General features: G+C 43.2%; 1 protein-coding gene across 2 annotated transcripts in view; it reads right to left on the bottom strand.

Annotated features, from left to right (window-relative positions):
- ccdc85ca (coiled-coil domain containing 85C, a) overlaps window positions 1-23184 on the bottom strand; it is a 252960-nt gene extending 229776 nt beyond the window's left edge. The window contains exon 1 of one of the 2 annotated variants that reach the window (XM_043697135.1): window positions 21389-23184. In XM_043697135.1, coding sequence (XP_043553070.1) covers window positions 21389-22103 — 715 coding nt within the window. In that variant the 5' untranslated portion in view covers window positions 22104-23184. The remainder of the gene's footprint in view (window positions 1-21388) is intronic. The other variant, XM_043697133.1, reaches the window with a different exon arrangement.
- Window positions 23185-24322: the final 1138 nt, after the last annotated feature.

Raw genomic sequence — 24322 nt, 5'->3', positions numbered from 1 at the left:
TATTACAAGTTTGATTAAATTTTTTCATCATCGCAGCTTCTCTGTCAAATTTACTACAAAACTGTCAAGGTAGTGTGGTAGCAGTGTTCCAAGTATTTATGGAGAGGCTGAAGACTATTTTGAACAATGAACTTGTGTTGGCTGCCCCTAATTTCATTGTATCTTTAAAGATAGCAACAGGTGCTAATGATTGGTGGGTTGATATTCTTCTGTTACAAGATGATGAGTCAGACATAGATAAACCAATGGGATCCTTTCCCAAGAAGCTAAATTGACATCAAAAAGAGACAGTCTCTGGTGAAAAATGAAACCCTGAGATTGCTGGTGATGCCAAATCATTACTCACAATCTATGCTCACCACAGATAAAGAGAAACAGTGATATATAGTCATCATAGACCCTTAGCCACTGTGGATGAATTCAAAAAGTCTTATCGTTGAAAGATTATTCACATTACGATTAAAAATAATGTAACGGATGATGTTTTGTCAAGAATGTAACTTTGTCTGAATTATCCATTAACCATGATACTCTCAGATAACTGTGGAAGTTACAAGTAACAAGTCAGAATGAGAATGAATAGGTACAATGTATTTAATTTATTTATATTTGTATTCTTGAAACATTTGGAATGAAACACTTGAAAATGGTACTACATCTTTACATTTTAGAGGTTTCATATTCAATATTTCATTTTTGTGGACAATAGAATTTTTGAAATAAAAAATGTTTAATGAAATAGCATTGGAACACTTTGTTAAAAACACAGTATCGCTCGGCTGTCACATCTTGTAATAATTGTTTAACTGGGATACTGCCTGCCTTTGTGACTGTCAGGTTCCAGTTAGAATATTATTTGGAGTAGTAGGGGAGAAACCAGCTGGAAGAAAACAAAGCTTCCCAGCACAGCTCTCCTGTGGCTGGAAAAGAACACCTGTTGTGGGTCTATACTCCTGAAATCCTGGTCCAGCAGCTCTCAAATGAGAATCCTCTGAAAGAGTTCAAAACATACAGTAGTCATTTTGGGAACTCGGTAAAACAATTAAATGCATGTTGTGACCTGTGAGCAACAGGATGACAGAAAGACAGTGCACTTTTCCTATCTTACTTATAACAATTTCTAAGAGCAAGGGTAATTTCCTTAATATTTTGACCAATATTAAACCGCTGACCAACATTAGTAAAACTAATCAACTGAACATTATAACATCACTGATTGAGGTCTTGCTACATGAAAATTAGCCAAGCAGTATGACAGCGCACTTGAAAGCAGCTCATTAACTGTGAAGCATTTTCTTATCTCCTAAAAGTTGTGTAACGTACTACAGAACTTCAAGTTATTTATTTCAATGCTTTTCAGTTGCCACCTCCAACCCCACAAATTACGATTCTGCTGCTTGTATCCTTTATGCCATCAAGTCTTTGTTACTGATCATTTCTATCCTTGCTATCTACGTTGGCTTTCAAGCCCATAAATGAACAAAATTTAGACCTCGCATCTATGTTTAACTCCCTTAATTTCAACCCCTAGCTACCTCTGCAATTGTCTTGCAGCCCTATAATTACCCTGCACCTCTTCAGCCCATCTGTGGCAACACAGGTTAAGAGAGCACGCTACTGTCTCAACATTGTGCTAAAAAAAGTAACTAACATTGCTAATTGTGGATTAGAGAATCTAATGAACATTTCTGAATGGCTCCAAGTCAAAAAAGAACAAATGTAAGAAAAGCAGAAAATGCTGGAGAAACTCAGCAAGTCTGACAGGAAAAGAATTCTAACTTTTTTTGACTCTCTGACTACAGCCTTTTATATACATTTCTACACCATTGGCACCCATTCGTCCAGCTATAGAAAACTCCATATCTCTGTCCCTCTTCCTCTTATCTTATTGACCAAGTTTTTGAGTCACCCATTCTCATCCCTTTCTCAGGCTCAGAATCCATTTTTTTTTGTCAATATCAAGTATCTCAGGACTTTAGTTTTTTGGATCAGAACAGTGTTCTATTTTGCACTGCGAGTCAGAATCCTCTTCCTTTTGTGGTCAAAGCAGGTAGTGGACCAGTCATAACTACTCCTGACAATTACTGCAATCAGAGTCTTTGTCCCTCATTCAGTTCTGAAGAGGAATTATAATGTTAACTCTGTTGTTTTCCTCATAGATGCTGTCAGATTTGTCGAGTTGCTCCAGCATTTTATGTTTGTATTACCCCGGTCATAGGTGGCACAGTGGTTCCGTGGTTCGTATAGCTGCCTCACAGCACCAAGGACCTAGGTATGATTCCAGCCTCGGTTGACTGTGTAAACTTCACACAGATGTTCTTCCTGTGTCTGTATGGGTTTCCTCCCACATTCCAAAGATATGCACATTTGGCAGATTAGCCACTGGTAAATTAGTTGTGGGCGGCATGGTGGCACAGTGGTTAGCACTGCTGCCTCACAGCGCCTGAGACCCGGGTTCAATTCCCGCCTCAGGCGACTGACTGTGTGGAGTTTGCACGTTCTCCCCGTGTCTGCGTGGGTTTCCTCCGGGTGCTCCGGTTTCCTCCCACAGTCCAAAAGATGTGCAGGGTCAGGTGAATTGGCCATACTAAATTGCCCGTAGTGTTAGGTAAGGGGTAAATGTAGGGGTATGGGTGTGTTTCGCTTCGGCGGGTCGGTGTGGACTTGTTGGGCCGAAGGGCCTGTTTCCACACTGTAATGTAATGTAATCTAATCTAATCTAATCTAGTTGTCCTGTCCAAGGATGTGCAGACGAGGTGGCTTAGCCCTGGGAAGTGCAAGGTGATATGATAGGGAATGAGACTGGGTGGGATGCTCTTTGGAGGGTTGGTGTTGACTCAGTGGGCCACAGTGTAGGGGTTGTATGATTCTCTGAATTCTTCATTTTCTCCTTGGAGTTGGTGAACACAAACCTATTGTTCAGAAATTTTGATGAGGCTCTCTAATCCACAATTAGCTGTGTTAACTAGACTTGATCAACCAGCAGCTCCACAGCACACAGCCCACAAACTGGTGTTGGTGTTCTATATTCAGTAATTGCCAGTAACTACACAATCTGTTCTGTGTATTTACTCTACACTCTTTAAAGCAAATCAGGACAGAATGAACCAGTGTGCACATGGGAATATATACAGCTTCACAAATTCAATTATTAGATTTTTCCTTCAGGCAAACGAAATTCTAGTACAGACTTGTACTGTATATCAGTGGCTATTGATCAACAGCATAAGACTGTATTTCATCAACAAGGTGTGTTACATCTAGATTGAATTTCATAATCACACACTTAGAATTGAAGCCTCAGCTGATCCTTAGAATAGAATATCGAGGTGATACCTACATTTTGCATGATTGTAATTTCAGATTTCTTTAAAAAAGTGAAGTCTTTTGACACTTGAGGGGCAAGGAACATGGTTCGTGCAGGGGTAGAATAAAGGCAGATTTCTCTCCTTCCAGTTTGACACTATGCATAGAAAACAGGAATATCTTAACTCCTAGAGTCAGAATACAAGTCGCGCAGCAGTCCTCAGTTCAGAAAAAAATCGACTATTCAAATAACAGTTCAAAAACCACCAGAAGGAAATGCATCCCTACACCCAACCCATATCTTCCGGTGATTGAAACCAGTCCAGAAAACTATACAGTTCAAAAGTCACCTACAAAGACGTTTACTTTCTATATTATGCAGTCTCTGCTTCTGATAAGAACTAACCCATTTCCCTCTAGTAAATAGGCACAAAGATCAACAGTCATAATGCCAAGCAGCAATACATTCCACAGTCTTGAAAAAGAACCATGCAACACCCAGTCTATTCCAACTCTTGCATACTTTAAAATCTCATAATAATCTCCCATCTGTTATATTGGGGGTGCAGATGGTCACAGAATGGCATTGGGAAGCTATAAACCAGAACAACTTCTGTCCCAAACTAACAGCTCAAAAACTACATTCAACACAGCTTTGAAGATTGTTGTCTAACTTAGCACAGATTGTTCATGGTAAGACTCCAATTTGGCCTGGTGATTTAGTAATCACCAATTACTAAATAAACGTAAGGCCAATAGAGGAGTGAAACAATCTTCTTTATAAACAATCTTGCTGTTCAATGGGGTGATCTATTGCAGATCAAACTCAGTTATAGAGTCAGATTCATACAGCGTGGAAACAGACCCTTCGGGCCAACCATTTCATGCTGACCATGTTCCCAAATAAACTAAAATAGTCCCACCTGCCTCCTCTTGGCGCACATCCCTCCAAATCTTTCCAATTCAATAACTTAGCTAAATGTTTTTTAAATGTTATAACTGCACCTGCAACCACCACTTTCTCTGGCAGTTCATTCCACTCATGAACCTGTGTAAAAAAAAGTTGCCTCACATATCCTTTTTAAGTCTTTCTCCCTATACCTTAAAATATGTTCCCTAGTTTTGAACTCCCTCCATTCTAGGGAAAAGACTCTTGTCATTCACTCCACCTATGCCCTTCATGATTTTATAAACCTCAATAAGGTCACCCCTCAACCAACATCACCTCCCACCTGTGATCTGAAGATATCAGGCTCTCCCTTCAGGTAACTTTACTCCCTCAATTTGGCCTACCTCTTCTTTGTCTTTTCTACTTATTCAGGTTTGGAGAAGATTGTTAAAGATATCCCCTGTAATGGTATGCTTCCCTTTAAATTTCATTTACATGACAAGTTATTCTGCTCACAAACACCTTTCACTTTCCCAAACGGCACCTTTTAACTGTGGACGAATGTTGCACATTTGAGGCTGCTTAAAACCTGCCAATAGACAGCCTGGCAGAAGACAATACCAATGACAACAATCCAGCTACAATTATGTCAGTCCTTCCAGATTAATAATTGTTCTTAGTGTCAATTGTCAAAAAAATTCTGAAAATCTATGTTCCAATTTTATCATTCTAGCCTTGAAACTGGAACACAAAGATACACGACCACTAATCAAATGCAACACTTTTCCTGACCACATTAGCGATCATGTTCCACGCCACAGCAGTGTTTGTGTTTTACACGATTGAGGACATGCAATTAAAATTAAATGTTTTACTATCCACTCCACTTTCAAGCCAAGTGTAACATTGGTGCAATCAGCTGCATTTCAAGTGTAAAGTACAATATAGAAAAGGGTTATCTCGGAGAGCACAATCAGTAAATCTTTGCTCCCACAGTGTTCCACTGAAGATTATGAAAACTGCCTGCTTAAAAATATAATTCTGGCTTGTGTAACATTCTCATCGAGGTTGTAATTTTTATAATACAACCATTGTTGTCAAGGAAATATATACATGGTCACCAGATTAATAGTTTGTTGTTTTCAATGTTTGCCTAGACATCAATCTAGGGTTTAGCACTGAACAATTGTTAGAACCAAAGGGATTGAAGAATGAAGAACAATCAAAAGTGAACACAATGATAGAATATTAATGGCTGATTCAAGAACAGTTCTAACAGGCACCTCAAAAAAGAGCATGGGGTAATCCCACTATGGGAAGGAAGGTAATCTTTTGTGGCCAAATGACACCAAGTCATGGGCCAGACAAAACATTGTCCAATGGATCATTAGGTGCTCAGCTCCATACCCTTACTCCCAAATCCAAACATTGGAGATGAAGGCATAGAGATAATGTTACCAGGCTAGAAAAGTAGAGGCCTGGAGAAATGAGCATGGATTTAGATCCCACACTGCAGCTTCAGGAAAGTGAAGTTTGGAATAAAAAGTCAATATCACCAATGAAAGTACTGGTTAGTTATAAAAGTACATCTGATTCCTCATATTTTCTGCCCTGATCTTATCTGGCCTTTGTGTGACTCCAGGTGCACAGCAGTGTGGTTGACTCCTAATGTCCCTTGAAATGACCCAGAAAGTCATTCAATTGTACTTAGGGCAACAGCTCACCAATATCGTCTCAAGGGTAATTAGTTATAGACAATAAATGCACTCTTGCCAGTAAGTGCCACATCACATGAATGAATTTAAAATTAGACCCTTCTTTGTCCTCACGTGTAGGTTAAACAAGGCTACACACAACCTTGATATCCTATTCACTTTCAAGTTGAATTTCAAACCCATCCGTTTGGCATCTGTAAGCTGACTTTGTCTACAAATGTTACATGGATGCTTGTGTTTACTAATGCTGAAATCTTACTTGAGCAATATTCACCTCAGGTTCTGAGGTAGGGTCACTCGATGTGAAACATTAACTCTGATTTCTGTCCACAGATATTGCCAGACTTGCTAAGCTTTTCCAGCAATTCCTATTTTCACCTCAATACAGAACTTTTCTATTATCACCCTTCCAACTACTTACAGACTGCCTCTCCCATTTACTAGAGACACAGCTTCCAAAAACTCATTTGTATTCCTCTCATCTGACTCTAAATCTAATTCAACCATTACTCCCGCCCTTGTTGTTTTCACCATCTTCTTTTTCACTAAAGCATGATATTCACAATATATGTCAATCTACAAATTCTTCTGTGCAGTCTTCTATACAATCAATGGCTGAGGGGTGTCCTTATAGGGGTCTATAAAATCATGAGGGCCTTGGATAGGGTAAATAGGCACAGTCTTTTCCCTGGAGTGGGGGAGTCCAGAACTAGATGGCATAGCTTTGAGGTGAGTGTGGAAAGATTTAAAAGGGACCTAAGGGGCAACTCTTCCTTGCAGAAGGTGATGCATATCTGGAATGAGCTGCCAGAAGAAGTGGTGGAGGCTGGTACAATTACAACAATTAAAAGCCATCTGGATGGCTTTAGAGTAATATGGGCCAAGTGCTGGAAAATGGGAATAGATTAATTTCGGTTATCTGGTTGGCATGGATGAGTTGGACCGAAAGGTCTGTTTCCTTGCTGGAGTTCTCTATGACTCTACGATTCGATGTACCCACTAGTCTCCTGGTTCACCATTTGGCCCTCAAACCAAAACCACAACAAGTGGTTACATGATCTTGTGTTTATTTGCTTATTACAAATTGACAATCATATTCACCTGCAATACAATAGCCGGAGCTCAAAATATCACAGACACAAAAAACTGCCAGTATAGATTTTCCTTTCCAGTAGCAGAAAGAAGGAGATGAAAGACAATAAAACAACTACAGTACGCAAAGACTTGTTTCATTTTGATATTTACATCTTGATATGAGACAATTCCAAGCCTAGCTTTTCTAAATGCAGCAAACACTGTTGGAATTCAGTGTGGTTAACGGCAATTCAAATTAAGCAACATATGTCTAGGTTGATCCTTGGCAAATGCAAACTTGAAAATTCCTACCTCCATGATTCTCTCCAGAAGGCAGTGGGACATAATGAAGGAGGGTTTTGCTGTCCTCTGGCATTTTCTTCAAGTAAACATTTTTCATCTCTCAACCCTGCGCAATATAGTACAGTTAAGGTAAACCACTGGCAATGTAGCAGGCTGCTGCTAGACATCAGGAACAGGAGCCAAGCTTATGGCCGAATGGTCAATGGTTCCAGGCTCAATAAGTGTCAGTTCTTGCTTTGTTGAAGCTTAATGAATTTGGGTCCCATTCTGGTGCAGTTGTGGTGTCCTTATCTTTGAGCCAGGAGACCTAAGTTCATATCCCACTTGCTCCACAGATGTGTAATAGTATCTGAACAGGTTGATTAGGGAGTATCTACTTTTACTTGGCTCCTTCAGTCTCAATAATTGGATCCCGAGACCAATTGCAATGACTGCGTTGAGGAAAGGAATTGCTGATTGTGACAAATGACCTGGTTTCTGCATATCAATTCTGCCAAATTTAAAACACACATTTAAAATAAAACAAAGAGCTCTGGTTGCATAAATTTTGAAGCATTGTGCAAGAATTACTTGCTGACTCAATAGGTGAAGGCCACAAGCACTCCTGGCAGAAAATATTGTCAAAGATCCATCTCTCTTGAATTCAGGGGGTGGCACGAGTTGAACTGCTCCTGCAGACAGACAGCACCAACAAAATGGGCTAAACAGGTGAGCTGTAATTGTTTGGCGACATGAACACATCAGAATTTTCTACATCTATACTCAGTACATGAACAATAATTAAAGAAGATTTATAATACAAATATATTATTTAGACAAGCAAATGAGCTAAGAAAGATTGTTGCAATAAAGAAAGGGTTAAATAGACTGTGCATATACCTGTTGCAGGTGTACTGAGGTCACCAGGTGCTGACAGACTCAAGCAGGTGAACAGGTATACTTTTGCACATATATTCCATTTGCTTATTGTCTAAATTCCTGCTCCAAAGCTGACTGACCACATTCCGTATAACTGCTTAATGTATCTCTTCTGGTTACTAAATTATGTCATTTGTAACAGATACTGTTACAGAAAATTTTAAAATGCGGTTACATTTCTAATATCGATTCCCCCTTAAATTCTCAGTTTAAGGACTAATTTCCCAAACTGATAAATATGATTGCAAATCAACTTTCAATTCTTAAGTTCTTCAGTTCTGAAGAAGGGTTATTGATCTCAAAGCATTACCTCTGCTTTCTCTCCATAGATACTGACAGACCTACTGAGCTTCTCCAGCAATTTCTGTTTTTGTTTCAGATTTCCAGCATCCACAGTCCTTTGTTTTATTTAATTTCTTAAAATTGGCTAAATGTTTTATGGAGCAACTAATGTATCAGTGACCATTTTCAAATGAAAATTAATCCTTAATTTCTTTTTCTCCTGTCCATAACTTTCTTTTATCTGTCTTCCAAGTCATATTCTCTCTTTTTATCCTTCTTCCCAATTTATTATCCCTTCCTCTTCCCCAAGGAGAAAGGGAGGTTTTGGCTAGTGGCATACTGCCAGATTATTAATCCAGAAATTCAGCTAATATTCTGGGGGACCTTGGTTCAAATCGCACCATGGCAGATGGTGGAATTAGGAATCGACTAATGACTATAAAACCATTCTCAATTGTCGGGAAAAAGCCAACTGACTCAACAGTCGACACTTAACTACCATATGAAATGGCCTAGGAAGCCACTCTGTCGCAAAGAAATGAAACTGGATGGACCATCTGGCATCAATCTAGACACTGGTAATGACAATGACAGAAACAGCACTATTGACCTACTAAGTTCTCCTCTCTAAACTTTGGGGGCTAATGCTATAATTGGGAGAACTGTCTCACAGACTAGTCTAGCGACAACATGGAGATGGACAACATGGACAACAGGCCCACTGAAGATGTTACCTAGTAGGGTGACGAAATGTCTGGAAAGGAAACTTCAAGCTCAGCGAGCAAACTTACATCCAAAATGGGTAAGGATATCTCCTGCTGATTATTACATACAGTCCTCCCTCACCTGATGAATCGGTTCTCCTCCATGTTGACAGAGTTATATCACAGAGTCATACCTGATAGACAATGTCCCAGATGCCACCATCACCAACTTCAGTGGGCCTCAGGTGAAGCACTGCTGAAATTTCCTGCTTTCTATTTATATGTTTGGGTTTCTTTGGGTTAGTGATGTCATTTCCTGTGGTGATATTTCCTGTGGGGAAGTCACTTTCTGTTCCTTTTCTTAGGGGGTGCTAGAAGGGGTCTAACTCAATGTGTTTGTTAATAGAGTTCCGGTTGGGTCAAGTTAGACCCCATCTACCACCCTCCTAAGAAAAGGGGCAGGAATTGACTTCACCACAGGAAATGACATCACCAACCCAAAGAAACCCAAACATATAAAAAGAAAGCAGGAATTTTCAGCAGTACTTCGCCTGAGGCCCACTGAAGATGTTACCTAGTAGGGTGACGAAACGTCTGGAAATTAAACTTCAAGCTCAGCGAGCAAACTTACATCCAAAATGGGTAAGGATATCTCCTGCTGATTATTACATACAGTCCTCCCTCACCTGATGAATCGGTTCTCCTCCATGTTGAACAACACTTGGAGGTAGCACAGAGGGTGGCAAGGGCACAAAATGTACTCTGGGTGGGGAATTACAAAGTTCACCACCAACAGTGACTCTGCAGCATTACTACTGATCAAGCCAGATAGGCCTTAAAGGACATAGCTGCTAGATTGAGTCTGCAGCAGGTGGTAAGGGAACCATTAAGAGGGAAAACATACTATTCCTCATCCTTACCTATCTGTCAGCTGCAGATGAATCTGTCCATGACAATATCGGTAAGAGTAACCACCTCACGGTCCTTGTGGAGACGAAGTCCCACCTTCACATTGAGAATAACCTCCATCATGTTGTGTAACCCTATCATTGTGCTAAGACAGACAGACTTCAAATGAATCTAGCAATTCATGACTGGGCATCCATAAGGCGTATGGGCCATTAACAGCAGCAGAATTGTATTCCAGTACAATCTGTATCCTCATTGCCTGGCATATCCCCACTCAACCAATACCATCAAATCAGGGTTCAATGGACAGTGCAGGAGGGCATGTCAGGAGCAGCATCAGGCATACCATGTCAACCTGGTGAAGCTACCAAACAAGACTATGTGCATGCTAAACAGCATAAGCAGTAAGAGATAGACAGAGCTAAGCGATCCCACAACCACAGATCAGATATAAATTCTGCACACCTGCTATATCCAGTCATGAATGGTGGTGGGCAATTAAACACTTCACTAGAGGAGGAGGCTCACAAATACCCCCGACCTCAATGATGGAACTGCTCTGCAAGTCAGTGCAAAAGATAAGGCTTAAGTATTTGCAGCAATCCTCAGCCAGAAGTGCTCAAAGAATGATCCATCTCGGTCTCCTCCAGTGGTCCCCAGTATTATAGGTGCCAGTTTTCAGCTAATTTGATTCATTCCATGTGATATTAAGAAATGGTCAGAGACACTGGATACTGCACAAGCCAAGGGCACTGACAACATTCCAGCAATAACACTAAAGGCTTGTGCTCCAGAACTTGCCTAGATATGCCCTGAACATAAAAAGCAAGGTAAACGCAATTCTGTCAATTACGCCCCATCAGTCCCCTATTGAGCATCAGGAAAGTGATGGAAGGGGTCATCAACAGTACTAGCAAGCAGCACCTGCTCAGCAATAACCTGCTCAGTGAAACCCAGTTTGGGTTCCAATAGGACTACTCAGCTTCTGACCTCATTACAGCGTTGGTGCGAACATGAGCAAAAGAGCTGAATTCCAGATGTGAGGTGAGAGTGACAGCCCTTAATATTAAGGCTGCATTTGACAAAGTATGTCATCAAGGAGCACGAGCAAAACTGGAATGAATGGGTATCAGGGGCAAACTCACAGCTGGTTGGCGTCAAACCTGGAAGATAGGAACATGGTTGTGGTTGTTGGATGTCATTCATCTCAACTCCAGGACATCTCTGCAGGACTTCCTCAGGGTAGTTCCTTGCCCAACCATCTTCAGTTGCTTCATCAATGACCTTCCCTCCATCATAAGGTCAGAAACGGGAATGTTCACCGATGATTGCACGATGTTTAGCACCATTTGCTACTCCTCAAATATTGAAGCAGTCCATGTTCTAATGCAACATTTGGACAATATTCACACTTGCACTGACAAGTGGCAAGTAGTATTTGTACCACACAAATACCCAGCAATAACTATCTAACTAATGCCCCTTGCGGTGGTAGAGTAGGCAGCGTTTGGGCTCCTATGCCTGGATTTGTCCTCATCGTCTGCATCTTTCTTTTTTGCCTTTTTCCTTCTACCTTCTCTTTTTTCCTCAAAGTTACCTGATAAAGAGAGCCACCTCTCTGGCAGGAGATGGCCTCAATGTGCTCCAGAGCAGTGATCGGATCTTCAGAGGCAGCATGGCTACAGGGACGGTCAGGCAGTCAGCCCATGAAGCCTGGAGCAGTAGTCTTGCTTTCACATGATGTACATCCCCGACAGCGGCATGCCATGGGCTGGTATAGCCCGGAGCAGGACAATTTGTGACACAGCGTGGGCTGGGAAGCCAGGAGTGAGGTACCCTCTCTGTGGCGTGGCATGGGCTGGGACACTTTCCCTGCAGCATGGTGTGGGCTGGTGTAGCCCAGAACGGGACAGTCTCCCTGCAACATGGTGTGGGCTGGTGTAGCCCAGAGCGGCTCACTCTCCCTGCAGCATGGTGTGGGCTGATGTAGCCTGGAGTGGGGCACCCTCCCTGCAGCATGGTGTGGGCTGGTGTAGTCTGGAGTGGGACAGCCTCCCTGCAGCATGGTGTGGGCTGGTGTAGCCCAGAACGGGACAGTCTCCCTGCAGCCTGGTGTGGGCTGGTGTAGTCTGGAGTGGGGCACCCTCCCTGCAGCATGGTGTGGGCTGGTGTAGTCTGGAGTGGAACAGCCTCCCTGCAGCATGGTGTGGGCTGGTGTAGCCCAGAGCGGCTCACTCTCCCTGCAGCATGGTGTGGGCTGGTGTAGCCTGGAGTGGGGCACCCTCCCTGCAGCATGATGTGGGCTGGTGTAGCCCAGAGCGGCTCACTCTCCCTGCAGCATGGTGTGGGCTGGTGTAGCCTGGAGTGGGGCACCCTCCCTGCAGCATGGTGTGGGCTGGTGTAGCCCAAAATGGGACAGTCTCCCTGCAGCATGGTGTGGGCTGGTGTAGCCCAGAGCGGCTCACTCTCCCTGCAGCATGGTGTGGGCTGGTGTAGCCTGGAGTGGGGCACCCTCCCTGTAGCATGGTGTGGGCTGGTGTAGTCTGGAGTGGGACACTTTCCCTCCAGCATGGCATGGGCTGGGAAGCCCGAAGCAGGACTCTGGCGGCGGTATGCTGTGGCAGCAGAGAAGGAAAAGTTGGCCTTTCTTTAAGTTATCTTTCTTTATTTAATTCTGTGAATGGCATTTATGTACGAGCGACAGTACACACGTTTCACTGTATTTTATATTGAATGCATGTTACAATAAAGGGTATCACCGACATTCAATGGCATTAGCATGACTGAATCCTCCACTATGAATATCCTGGGAGTTACGAGTGATCAGAAACTCAACTGGATTAGCTTTATACACACAGTGGCTACAAGAATAGGAATAGTGTGGCTTGTAACTCACCTCCTGACTCTCCAAAGCCTGTCTACCATCCACCGAGCACAGGTCAGGAATGTGATGGAATACTCCCACTTGCCCATTAGGTGCAGCTCCAACAACCCTATCTACAAGGTAGCCTGCTGAAATTCACCAAAGATCCTTAGGCAGCACCTTCCAAACCATTTCATGCAGGAAGGCCAAGGGCAGCAGATACTTGGGATCACCACCTCCTTCAAGTTTCCCTCCAAGACACTCACCATCCTGACTTGGAAATATATCGCCATTCCTTCATTGCCCTTGAGCCAAAATCCTGATACTCCCTCCAATTGTGGGTCAACCTTCAGCACAAGGACTGCAACAGTTCAAGAAGGCAGCTCACCACCACCTTCTGAAGGGCAGCTAGGGATGGGCAATAAATGCTGGCCAGCCAGCAATGCCCATGAGTGAATTTTACAAAACCCTCTGTCCAATTGGATGTCGATTCAAATTCTTCTTATGTACATTTTCCAGCTCTACCACTTAGAACAATAGCAGCAAAGAAATAGGAGCAATTCACCTGCCGGTTCCTCTCTCTCCAAAGCACACATCATCCTAACTCTGAACTATATCATCAACTGTAATGGAGCTAATACCATAGTGCTCTCTCTCTCTCTCTCTCTCTAACAGCATTATGCAGATTTCTAAATTGCATGGACCACAGTGGTTCAAAGACAGCAACTCACCATCATTGTCAAAAGGGCAATTACGGATGAACAAAAAGTGCTGGGCAACACATAGCCCATGACTTTTTTTTTAAAGAAGCCATTTCCCTCAGTCTTGGAGAACTGGTAAAGACCAACTCCCTCAGGCAAGACTCATGAACTATGAATCAATCTGTTCCAGCTCTCCCGGACAACTCCTACAACCACTTACACAACCCTTGCAGCCCATTTCCCAATTGCACAAGTTAGTGTGCTGACAGACCTGGCCTTTCAGGTTCTGCTGGCTGCACTCCTTCCTCCTCATTTGCAAAAGGTCCCTGATCCAGCAGCACAATGACTCAGAGGCCACCGCCAAATCCAGCAGGCAGCACCGAGTCAACCCAGCATTTCCAAATTGTCAACTTTCTGTTAAGCTGAATGGAGCTAATGCAATTCAGAAAAATGTAACTGGTGTGTTGATGCAAATCACAACAACCAGCAGATTCCCGAACTGTTGAGTCAACAACACTAATCCACCGCAGACCACCCCCGCCAAGCTCTGTAATGATGCCAGCATTTTTTTTTGGATTTCAATGCAACACTGTAGACTCAAGTACAATAACCCTCTTTTAAACTTACAGTGCAGAAATTTGTTATACAGATGTAACAGGATACAAAGAGTGAACAAATAGTGGCTGTATCTCAACAAGTTAATAAAGTTAATGAATCAATGAGGTTATATCAATAATATCAACTTTGAAAGGACCCATCACTTCTATGGAAGATAATTGCTGTTAAACTAGACATGTTTCTTTTTCCAATGCACGGGTACTTGAATATGCCCAATGTAATCCTGGAATAAACAGGATAAGATTAGAGGAAACAAGCTGATAAGATCATAGTCTTTTTGGCTCAGATAACCACTCCACAACTAAAAAAACAGCAAATGTAGCTGAAAGCATATCTAACAATCATCAGGTCATCAGAAAATGAATAATCATGCTCCCAAGTTACATCTTAATAAAAGAAACATTAAAATCCATTTTAAGTAAACAGGCAAACTTGCTCTGAGTTTTGATTCAACACAGAAGTAGACAGATTTCATGTTTATAAAGACAAACACAACAAATCAATCAATACCAAACTCGTGTTCCTGCTGCTTGTTAAAATGGAGCTACTAGAAAGACTATGGAACAATTTAGTAATATTTAACCCTTTAGACTTGGCAAATACAAATCAGCAGGGAAGGTTGTTGTGATTCTCTCTCACACTTTCCACAGCAGGCCCACAATACTGAGAAGGGGATGTGAGATAGGCAACACTCAAAATACCAGCTGGACAATTTTGCTTGAATATAAATCACCTTTCTTATCTTAATTTGTGCTAAGTTTGGTTTTCTCAACAGCCCACTCCAGAGGTTTTGCCCCATGTATAAATGTAAATGCCTCCTGCCCTATAACCATTTAAGAGTTCTGCCATCCTCTGATTCTGGCCTCTGGCACGTCCCTTGTATTATTTATTTCATGGCCTGTTATGCCTTCAGCATGGAACTCCTTCCCCGAGTTACAACATCACTCCTCACCCACCACAACCTCTTCAAAGATTCATTAAAATCCATGTCTTCGACCAAGCTTTTGTTTGGCTGTCTTAATATCACCATTAGATAGTTAAGTCTACGACTTTGGTAGTTAAAGCTCCTATGGAATTGCACTATGGTCAAAGGTGTTACATAAATGCTCAATATAAAAAGGAAAAGAATGTCAACTGTCTGCTCTCCTGTATCTTTGACACTGAAGGGATGATGGAGGAAACAAACAAAAATCATGGCAGAGTCCAATTCAGTCCTCATTCGAGGCTTAAAGAAATAGGAAACATAACTTCAGAACTGTGACTAATATTTCCTTTTGCTCATACAGGGTGAGAGAGGTCAGACATGGTTCACAATTGGCTAGCTTCTGAGACCGGCACCATTTGCAATCTCAGGCCAAATAAAAAGGGCTGTGGCATTATTTTGAAGAGCAGCAACATTATCCCCAGTGCACTGAACAATGTTTCTCCTTCTGCCAACACCCCACGTAAGAAAAAACAGATTATCTGGCCATTATCACATTACAAATAGTTGCAGTACTTTCTACATCACAATATATTGATCACACTTCAAAAGACGTTTGTTCATTGGTTGTAAATCTCTTGAAAAAGTCCAATGGTTTTAAAAGATATTGTAAAAATACACGATTCTTTTATTTCTCATGATCTTTTGAGAGCTATCTGGCCAACTATTTTGGTATAGTACTGTCAGAATAGATCACTCCACAATTCAATGCAATTACACTGTGTATAGCAGTGTACCCTGCATCACATAACTTACAAAATACAGCGACTTATAATTACATAACTGCGACCTTCAAAGTGAGAACAAAACTACCACATAAGTCAGTTGTGATAGTGTGTGCATTTTATACATAATTTAATCAATTCTGCAACCATGTTAGTTTCAAAGGCATATCCCATTAAGAAACTAACATTCCCCTAGAATATACAGTATCACAATCACGTTGTTCAGGAAAAAAGCTAAGATACAGAAATAAAATTTGCGGTCTCTCAAGCATGCGTCATCATTCAATACAATCATAACTGGTGACTGATCTTAATTCTACTTTCCTTTCCACTGCCATATCCCTCAGAACAATCTCTGACAGGTTACCAACCTTACAAGTCTGAATATATCCCACATTTTCTCTTCAAATTTTCATTAGCAAATTGTTCATTTTTTTTTACAGGGTTTAATTCACAAATGCTATTTCTGAAATTAAATTTGTAAAGTTCTTACGAGATGCTTTTCAAACAGAACACAAGCACATACTGAAGGCCCTATTCAGTAATTTGAAAAGTTACATGATGATTCAGTCACATTTGACATGGACAATTATTTGACTGTTTTGACATGGAAATGCAACAAAACCATCAAATAAAAAGAGTAGTTTGGATTGCTGCTTCACTCCAGATGCCAATACATCTGTATAGTGCTTTCAGAATCTGAATTGGTAGTGCTAATGCAGACTTCTCAAAAAAGAACTTCCCTTGGGCCCACAGTTCCTTCAGACAAAATTGGAGATTGTTGCCTTTTCCCAAATTCACTAAGGAAAACATGTGAACCTCAGACATGCTATTACTGAAAAACCTGTCACTTGAAGTGCTGCCCCCTTTGAAATTCGGCCTGTGTCTGTCCTGGTGAAAGATACAAGACACACAAGTCTGTTTTCTCAGTAATATTCAAATGTTTCGTCACACCAAGTGAATTATGGAAACAGTGAATTTGGCAGATGATTTTTTTTTCCTTATTCCTATTTTTCATCCTTTCCTGGTCAATTTCTGAACAATTGGAAGAAAGGCTATTGGAAAGTGGCTAAAGGAAAGGCTGAAAGAAATTTCAATTTACATTGAAATCAAATGTAAATCTGGGAACACCTTTTTGACGAGGAAATATGGGATACAATTAGCTGCTTCGTTTTAACTAGACAGTTAAATTTTCAGAGCAAATTCTACTGGCTACCGACTGGAGTCTTGGACTCATACAGTCGTACAACGTGGAAACAGATCCATCAGCCCAACTCGTCCATGCCAATTCCGTTTCCTAAACTGAACTAGTTCAATTTGTCTGCATTGAGCCCATATACCGCCAAACCTTTCTGAAATAACCCCGTAGAGGCCAGTATCCTTTCACCAATCACCCTTTATTTACACGTGGAAAGTCCTTGACATGAATCCAACTCCCTCAGAGCCAGCTCTCAGAGTGTCAGGTATGTCTGTCAGCCAGGGCTCCCCGATTGGACCAAATTAACAGTCCCAATCAGGGAATTTATATGCTATGAGACACACCTGACTGACCTCATTACAATCACTCCATATCTTCTCTTCTGAATCTGAGGTCATAGGCTAATTCTTTTTCTTGGAGCTCCCCTGGGGCACTCTAGCACCGGGTCAGGTTCCTCCAACTTTACTTCAGATAGTTGCCTCTTGTGCCCGGAGCTTCACAGAAGAAATTAATTCGCTGTTTCAAGCAGCAAACATATCGAGGAGGAAAATCCACCAAGTCCATCTCAGTTTCCGAGGTCTCAACAACAATTGGTTGAGAGGGAGAACACACAGAGTCTGCCCGACCATTCCAAAAAGCTAGGCATGTTTTTGCTCCAGCCCCATTTGCAAGTTTGCAGCTTGCATATGTCCATGCACATGTTCAGGTCCATCACTCCTACCCAAATCTTATACATCACTAGACCTGACCTCACATTGACCATGCCTCTTACCCATACAGAGCCATTCCTATGGTTCCTACACTAAACTTCGTCCCCTGAAGTAAACTAAGTCACTTGCTTAGTGGAGTTTTGCGTTCTTGGTGCTGTTTCACCCTTCTCTCATTCTGAGAAGATCAGATTTTAACCAAGTATGGAGTCTTCTCCCCATTAACAGCACCGTTGGAGCTGTCTCTATAGTTGCAAGTGGCTCCTATAATCAAATAGGAATTGAGAGTGTTTTGTATCTGGTGAAGCTGTAGACTGTTTCTTTATGCCTACCATCAAAGTTTGGTCTGCTGTTTCTGCCACACCATTGGATGACAGATGGTTTGAAGCTTCCTTATATGTTGAATGCCATTTGACTTTCGGAAATACTCAAATTCACTGCTGGGGTAAATGATGGCCCATTGTCTGTGACCAACACTTTGAAATGTGTGCAGTTTTTTATTATTCATTGATGAATGAACTCTATGCACATCTAACCACTTTGAGTGAACATGCACAATGACTAAGAACATTGAACACATGAAGTTACCTGCACAGTTGACATGTAACCAAGTCCAGATTTACCCAGCCATTCTAATGAATGTGGGGGAGCTGCTGGATGCAATTTTTGTCCTTATTGGCCCTCTGGGCACTGCCCCAGCAACATGGCTATGTCTTCATCCAATTCTTGCTACCTGACATAACCTCTTGCCAACATCTGCATTCTGGAGACCCCTGGATGACCCTGGTGGAGTTCAGCCGGTAGCTTTACTCTGGGCAATCAGTCTTGCTCCCCATAATAATATGCTGTCCTCTACTATGACTGGAAATGTGTCCAGAAAATTTAAAAGCCTTACGGACCCTTCCAATAGTGGTCCCACTGGCGATGTATCTGCCACTGGGAGCCAGTGGGAGGTGGGTGAACGCATCTGCATTTGGTGCTTGGCCTCCCAGATGGTGTTCCAACTTGTAATTATATGCACTTAGTTTTAGAGGGAACACCTTTTTGACGAGGAAATATGGGATACAATTACTGAATTTATTCTGACACTAAGGGCAGCACTGCCTTGTCCTTATCAAGGACTACAAACCCCAGTTAGGTCCCATTAATATTACAAATCTACACCCATACAGATGTTGGTGGAACCTCCTGTCTCCAAATATGTCCACCAAACCTTCTTTCTCTACCTGGATGTATTTACGCACTGCATTGCCAAAGTCCTGGATGCATACGTTATTGGACATTCCTCTCCATTGAGGAGAAAGTGAGGTCTGCAGATGCTGGAGATCAGAGCTGGAAATGTGTTGCTGGAAAAGCGCAGCAGGTCAGGCAGCATCCAGGGAACAGGAGAATCGACGTTTCGGGCATTCCTGAAGAAGGGCTTATTCCTCTCCATTGGGCTCCTGATGAAGGGCTTTTGCCCGAAACATCAATTTTCCTACTCCTTGGATGCTGCCTGACCTGCTGGGCTTTTCCAGCACCACTCTAATCTCGGCTCTGATTTCCAGCATCTGCAGTCCTCACTTTTACCTATGGTCTTATAATACCTCAGAAATGTATGGGGAGGCATCCCATGTCAATATCAGATTGCGTTTGGGATCACAGTGTGCCAACACATTAGAGGACGACAGCTGTTTCTTCACTTCCCTGAAACTATGGCTTGGCTATTCAACCACTTCCACAGCTGACCCTTCTTTAAGATATGATGCAAAGCTACCAGAATGAAGGCCAGGTTATGTATGAACTCTCCATAATAATTTAACCGTGCAAGGAATAACCCTAAGCTCTGGTACAGACGTGGGAGCCGAGGAACTTTTGATAGCCCTCACTTTACCTTCCAACAGCTGTAGCCTGGTTTTGTCGATTCTGTAACCCTAGTGGGTCACTTGGAGTGTCTGGCAAACGCATTTTTCCCTTTTAAGGCATACACCCGCCTGGGAGAAATGTCTGAGGACTGTGACCAAGTTTTCTAAGTGCTTCCCTGTTATTAGCACAACATCTAGATAAATGGCAACCTGGGGTAGACCTTGTAGCATTTTCTCCATCAATCACTAAAATAACAGCATGATGCAAGCAATGCTTACCCCAACTGAAAGATGACTGCTGCAAATGAGTTTCTTCAGGATGTGCTTTCCTCTCATCGCCATTGAAATAACTCCACAGAGGCTCTCAGCTCCCGTCAGGCCCCTTTTGAATCTTTCTCCTCTCACCTTAAACCCTCTGGTTGTGGACTCTCTGACCCTGAGTGAAAGATCTTAGCTATTCACCTTATTTCTGCCCCTTATGATTTTTAAATATCTATAAAGGTCATCCTCAGCCTCCTATGCACCCATCACTAAGTCACCCTTGATTTACACATGGCGAGTCCTTGACACAGATCCAACTCCTTCAGAGCCAGCTCTCAGACTAATCCTGATGTCTGACACTCCTGTAGGCTCCCTGATCAGAGCAGATTAACAGCCCCAATCAGGGAACTCATATTCAAAGAGGTCTACCAGGCTGACCTTGTGGAGAAAGTGAGGGCTGCAGATGCTGGAGATCAGAGCTGAAAATGTGTTGCTGGAAAAGCGCAGCAGGTCAGGCAGCATCCAAGGAGCAGGAGAATCGACGTTTCGGGCATAAGCCCTTCTTCAGTGTGAGGTGTGAGGTGGGCTCACCACAGAGCATCACTGACAACTAACAACAAAATTAGAAATTGGTGGAGAAACTCAGGTTTGGCAGCATATGTGGACAGGATGCAGTGTTAACATTTCTTCTGAAGAAGGGTCACTGGACCTGAAATGTTGCATCTGTTTTCTCTCCACAGATGCAGCCAGACCTGCTGATTTCTGATTTCCAGCATCCGCGGTTCTTTGGGCAATTTTTTTTGGCAATTTTAATATGTACATTTCTATTTCGCATGTGGGATGTTGTCAAACTTTCAATCCATTGACTCCATCTACATTTCTGCATGCCTCAGAAAGGCAGCCAACATCATCAAAGACCCCTCCCACCCTGGTTGTAATCTCTTCCAACCTCTTCCATCACCCTGAAGGTACAAAAGCTTAAACATACATAACAACATGTTCATGCACCATTTCTTCCCCGCTGTTATCAGACTTCTGAATGGACGCATCAAATTTCAAATCTAATGCTGATATTACTTTTTGTGCACCTTCTTTGCGGCTGTAACTTTGAAATAAAGCAAAACAAAATGTCACACACACACAAAAAACTTTGCACTAAGGTTAGGTACACATGTGACAAAATAAATCAACTTAAAACGGTTTGACAACAGAAATCAGGGGAGTTGTTGAAAAGTTGAAAATGTGGCTGCGACCAAATAAGATTCCAAGCTTCATCCCCTGGTTGAACTTTTAAATAAAATAAGTTGGCAAACAGGTTGGAGCGTTGGCACTGGAAAGATTGACAGGTTGCACAGGGAAATCCTGATGGGTTAAAGGAACAGGACTCACCGTTCAGTCCGTTGGGGATGCTCCTGTGATGAGGGGCTGCTGAGAGGTCATCGGTGGACCTGGCGATGGGAGGGGGCCCTTTGTCCGCAGCCTTGTGCTGCTGCTGCTGCTGCTGCTGATGGTGATGGTCCGGGCTGCCGGCACTGCCGGTGCTCGAGGTGCTGCTGCCGTCGCCCACGTCCCGGGTGGCCGAGCCGCCGTTCAGCTGAGTGAGGCTGCTCTGGCTGTCGATGGAGCTGCGGCTGCCGGCGCCGTGCCGCTCGTCGTCCAGCATGAGGGCGATCTCCTTGAGCTCGCGGTTGTCCTGGAGCAGCGCCTCCTGCTTGGCCTCCAGCTCCCGCAGCTTGTGCTGCGAGGCGCTCACCTCCTTCCAGACGGCGGCGGCGGCGAAGCGGCCGAAGCGCTGCCACTCGCGGGCCAGCCTCTTGCCCTTCTGCCGGTCGTCGTCCAGGAAGCAGCAGAGCTCCCGCAGCTCGTGGTTGTCGTCCTGCAGCCGCTGGTTGATGTCCTTCAGGCCGCGGATTTCGTGCAGGTGGAGCTGCAGCCGCCTGTTCACGTCCTTGATCAAGTTGCCGTGCTCTAGCATCAGGCTCATCCTCTCCAGCTCGCTCTTCCTCAGCCTCCTCACCAGCTCCGTCTTCCCCCATTTCACCAACTCCTCGTCCGGGATCTTACTCAGGTCCTCCCTGGAGCCGTCCGGCGAATTTTTCGCCATCTTCGCCAATATATAAAGAAAAACAAGGAGAAATGGACTCCCGGTGATTTGCAAAACTAAAACTGATTCTCAACAACCTCGATATTAGCAACCCTTCACTTTGCAAACCTCGTCCTGTTGGTACAGCACCAGCTCATGCTGACCCTGATCAAAAATACCTTCTGCACCCCCGCCCCCTCTCCTTTTTCCACCTACTTGGGCAGTCACTTCAATGTCTTTTATCTTGAGATGGGGGTAGAGGGGTTCCCCAACTGTCTGACAGACAGCAAGACTGCCCCTGTCTCTATGTGTCCCCGATGAGGGGCGAAAGACCTCAACAAACGATCTCAGTTCCCCTGCTCAGTTCCAGCGTCGGTCTGTTTTAACAAGAAAAAAAAAGCAGCGTTTTTTTTTCCTCTCTGACCGGCAGTGCAGTGCTCAGATTTCCGGCCTGCCTGCGGTTGGCTCTTCAAACACAAACACACCGTGATGTCAAACCGGTTTGTCATTTTCTTTTCTGGGGCGAGAGGAGAAGCGAGCGGCGCACTTCTGTCGGGAAAGGGAAATCCTGTCGAACATGGGGCCAGGTGTAATCCACCTTGTGTGTGTCTCTCTCTCTCTGTGTGTCTCTGTTTTTCTCACACTCACGCGAAAGTGCAACTGGTTCGTCCAAAACCAATACCCGGTACACAAAGAACTTTCGCTTCTCCTTCACACTCACATTCTCTGTCTCCTCCCAGGAGAGGAGCTGCCACCCAATGATGGTGCAAATTATTCCACACTCCGACCAATCAAAGTGAAGGCAAACGGAATTAAAATAACAGGTAGAGAGAAAGAGGGAGGTTTGTAAGGAGTTGCCGTCTCTCACGCATATATATAGGTCGAGGTTCTCTATCTTCCTGCGCAAGCGACGTTTTATCGCATGTGACTGGAAGTTTACACTCAATTGTATCACTTATGGTCCACAGCCTTCACTACCTGGGAGCAGAAATCACTTTCCAGTCAATGTGTAACACACAACATTCCAAAGCTCAAGACTATGTAAATTTAAGGACTGCAGATTGTGGAAACCAGAGTCTAGATTAGAGTGGTGCTGGAAGAGCAAAGCAGGTCAGGCAGCATCTGTAGGGACAAATCAGAGTTAAGTTTCGGAGCGAGCGGCCCTTCCTCAGTTCTGTTTTTGTTTCCGATTTACAGCATCCACAGTTCTTTCCGTTTTTCGAAAAATATGAGGAGGGTTATAGAGTCATAGAGACATACAGCACGGAAGCAGACCCTTCGGTCCAACTCGTCCAGACATCCCAACCCAATCTAGTTCCAACTGCCAGCATTCGGCCCATATCCTGATGAAGGGCTTTTGCCCAAAACGTCGATTTTCCTGCTCCTGGGATGCTGTGCTTTTCCAGCACCACTCTAATCTAGACTCTGATTTCCAACATCTGCAGTCCTCATTTTTGCCATATCCCTCCAAACCCTTCCTATTCATTTACCAATCCTGCTGCCTTTTAAATGTTGCAATTATACTTGATGGGCCAAATGGCCTAATTTTGCTCCTGAATCAAATGGTGTTATAAGACCAGCAATTACATCCCCTGGTAGCCCTAAGGGGAATGTAAATAATTTTCTTTCGCGTTTAGAAAATGTCTCTTTTTGATGCAGTGAGATTAAAGCTTGAAGGAAAAATGTCAAAATTCCATTGTATTTTCTGCAGAACTGTTGTTAAAAAAGAACTACGGATGTCGGAAATCAGACAAAAAAATTGCTGGGAAAACTCTGCGGGTCTGGAGAGAAAACAGCATTAACCTTTCCAGTCCAGTGACCTGCTGAGTTTTCCTAGCAGTTTCTGTTTTTGTTCCTGCTGTGGACTTGTTGTCTTTAGTTAGAGATCATGTATGAATAAAGTACATTTTTGAACTTGGAAAAAAGAATGCTGAAGGAACTCAGCAGGTCTGGCGACATGTGTGGAGAGAGATATAGACCTTCTTCAGACCTGAAAAAAACTCTATCTGTGGAGAGAAAGAGTTTCGGGTCCTGTGACCTTTCTTCAGAACGATTGTGTGTCTGGTCGAGATGATGATGTGGAGGTGCCGTTGTTGGACTGGGAGGACAAAGTTAAACATCAGACCACACCAGGTTATAATCCAAAAGGTTTATTTGGAAGTACACTGCTCCTTCGTCAGGTGATTACGGTTCAAGAACGCAGCTTCTCAAGGGCAACTAGGGACGGACACTAAATGATA

The sequence above is a fragment of the Chiloscyllium plagiosum genome, chromosome 10 (assembly GCF_004010195.1).
Source record: "Chiloscyllium plagiosum isolate BGI_BamShark_2017 chromosome 10, ASM401019v2, whole genome shotgun sequence".
In the NCBI taxonomy this organism is placed as follows: Eukaryota; Metazoa; Chordata; class Chondrichthyes; order Orectolobiformes; family Hemiscylliidae; genus Chiloscyllium; species Chiloscyllium plagiosum.
The sequence above is the reverse complement of the archived record's forward strand: the minus strand, read 5'-3'. Positions and strand labels throughout refer to the sequence as shown.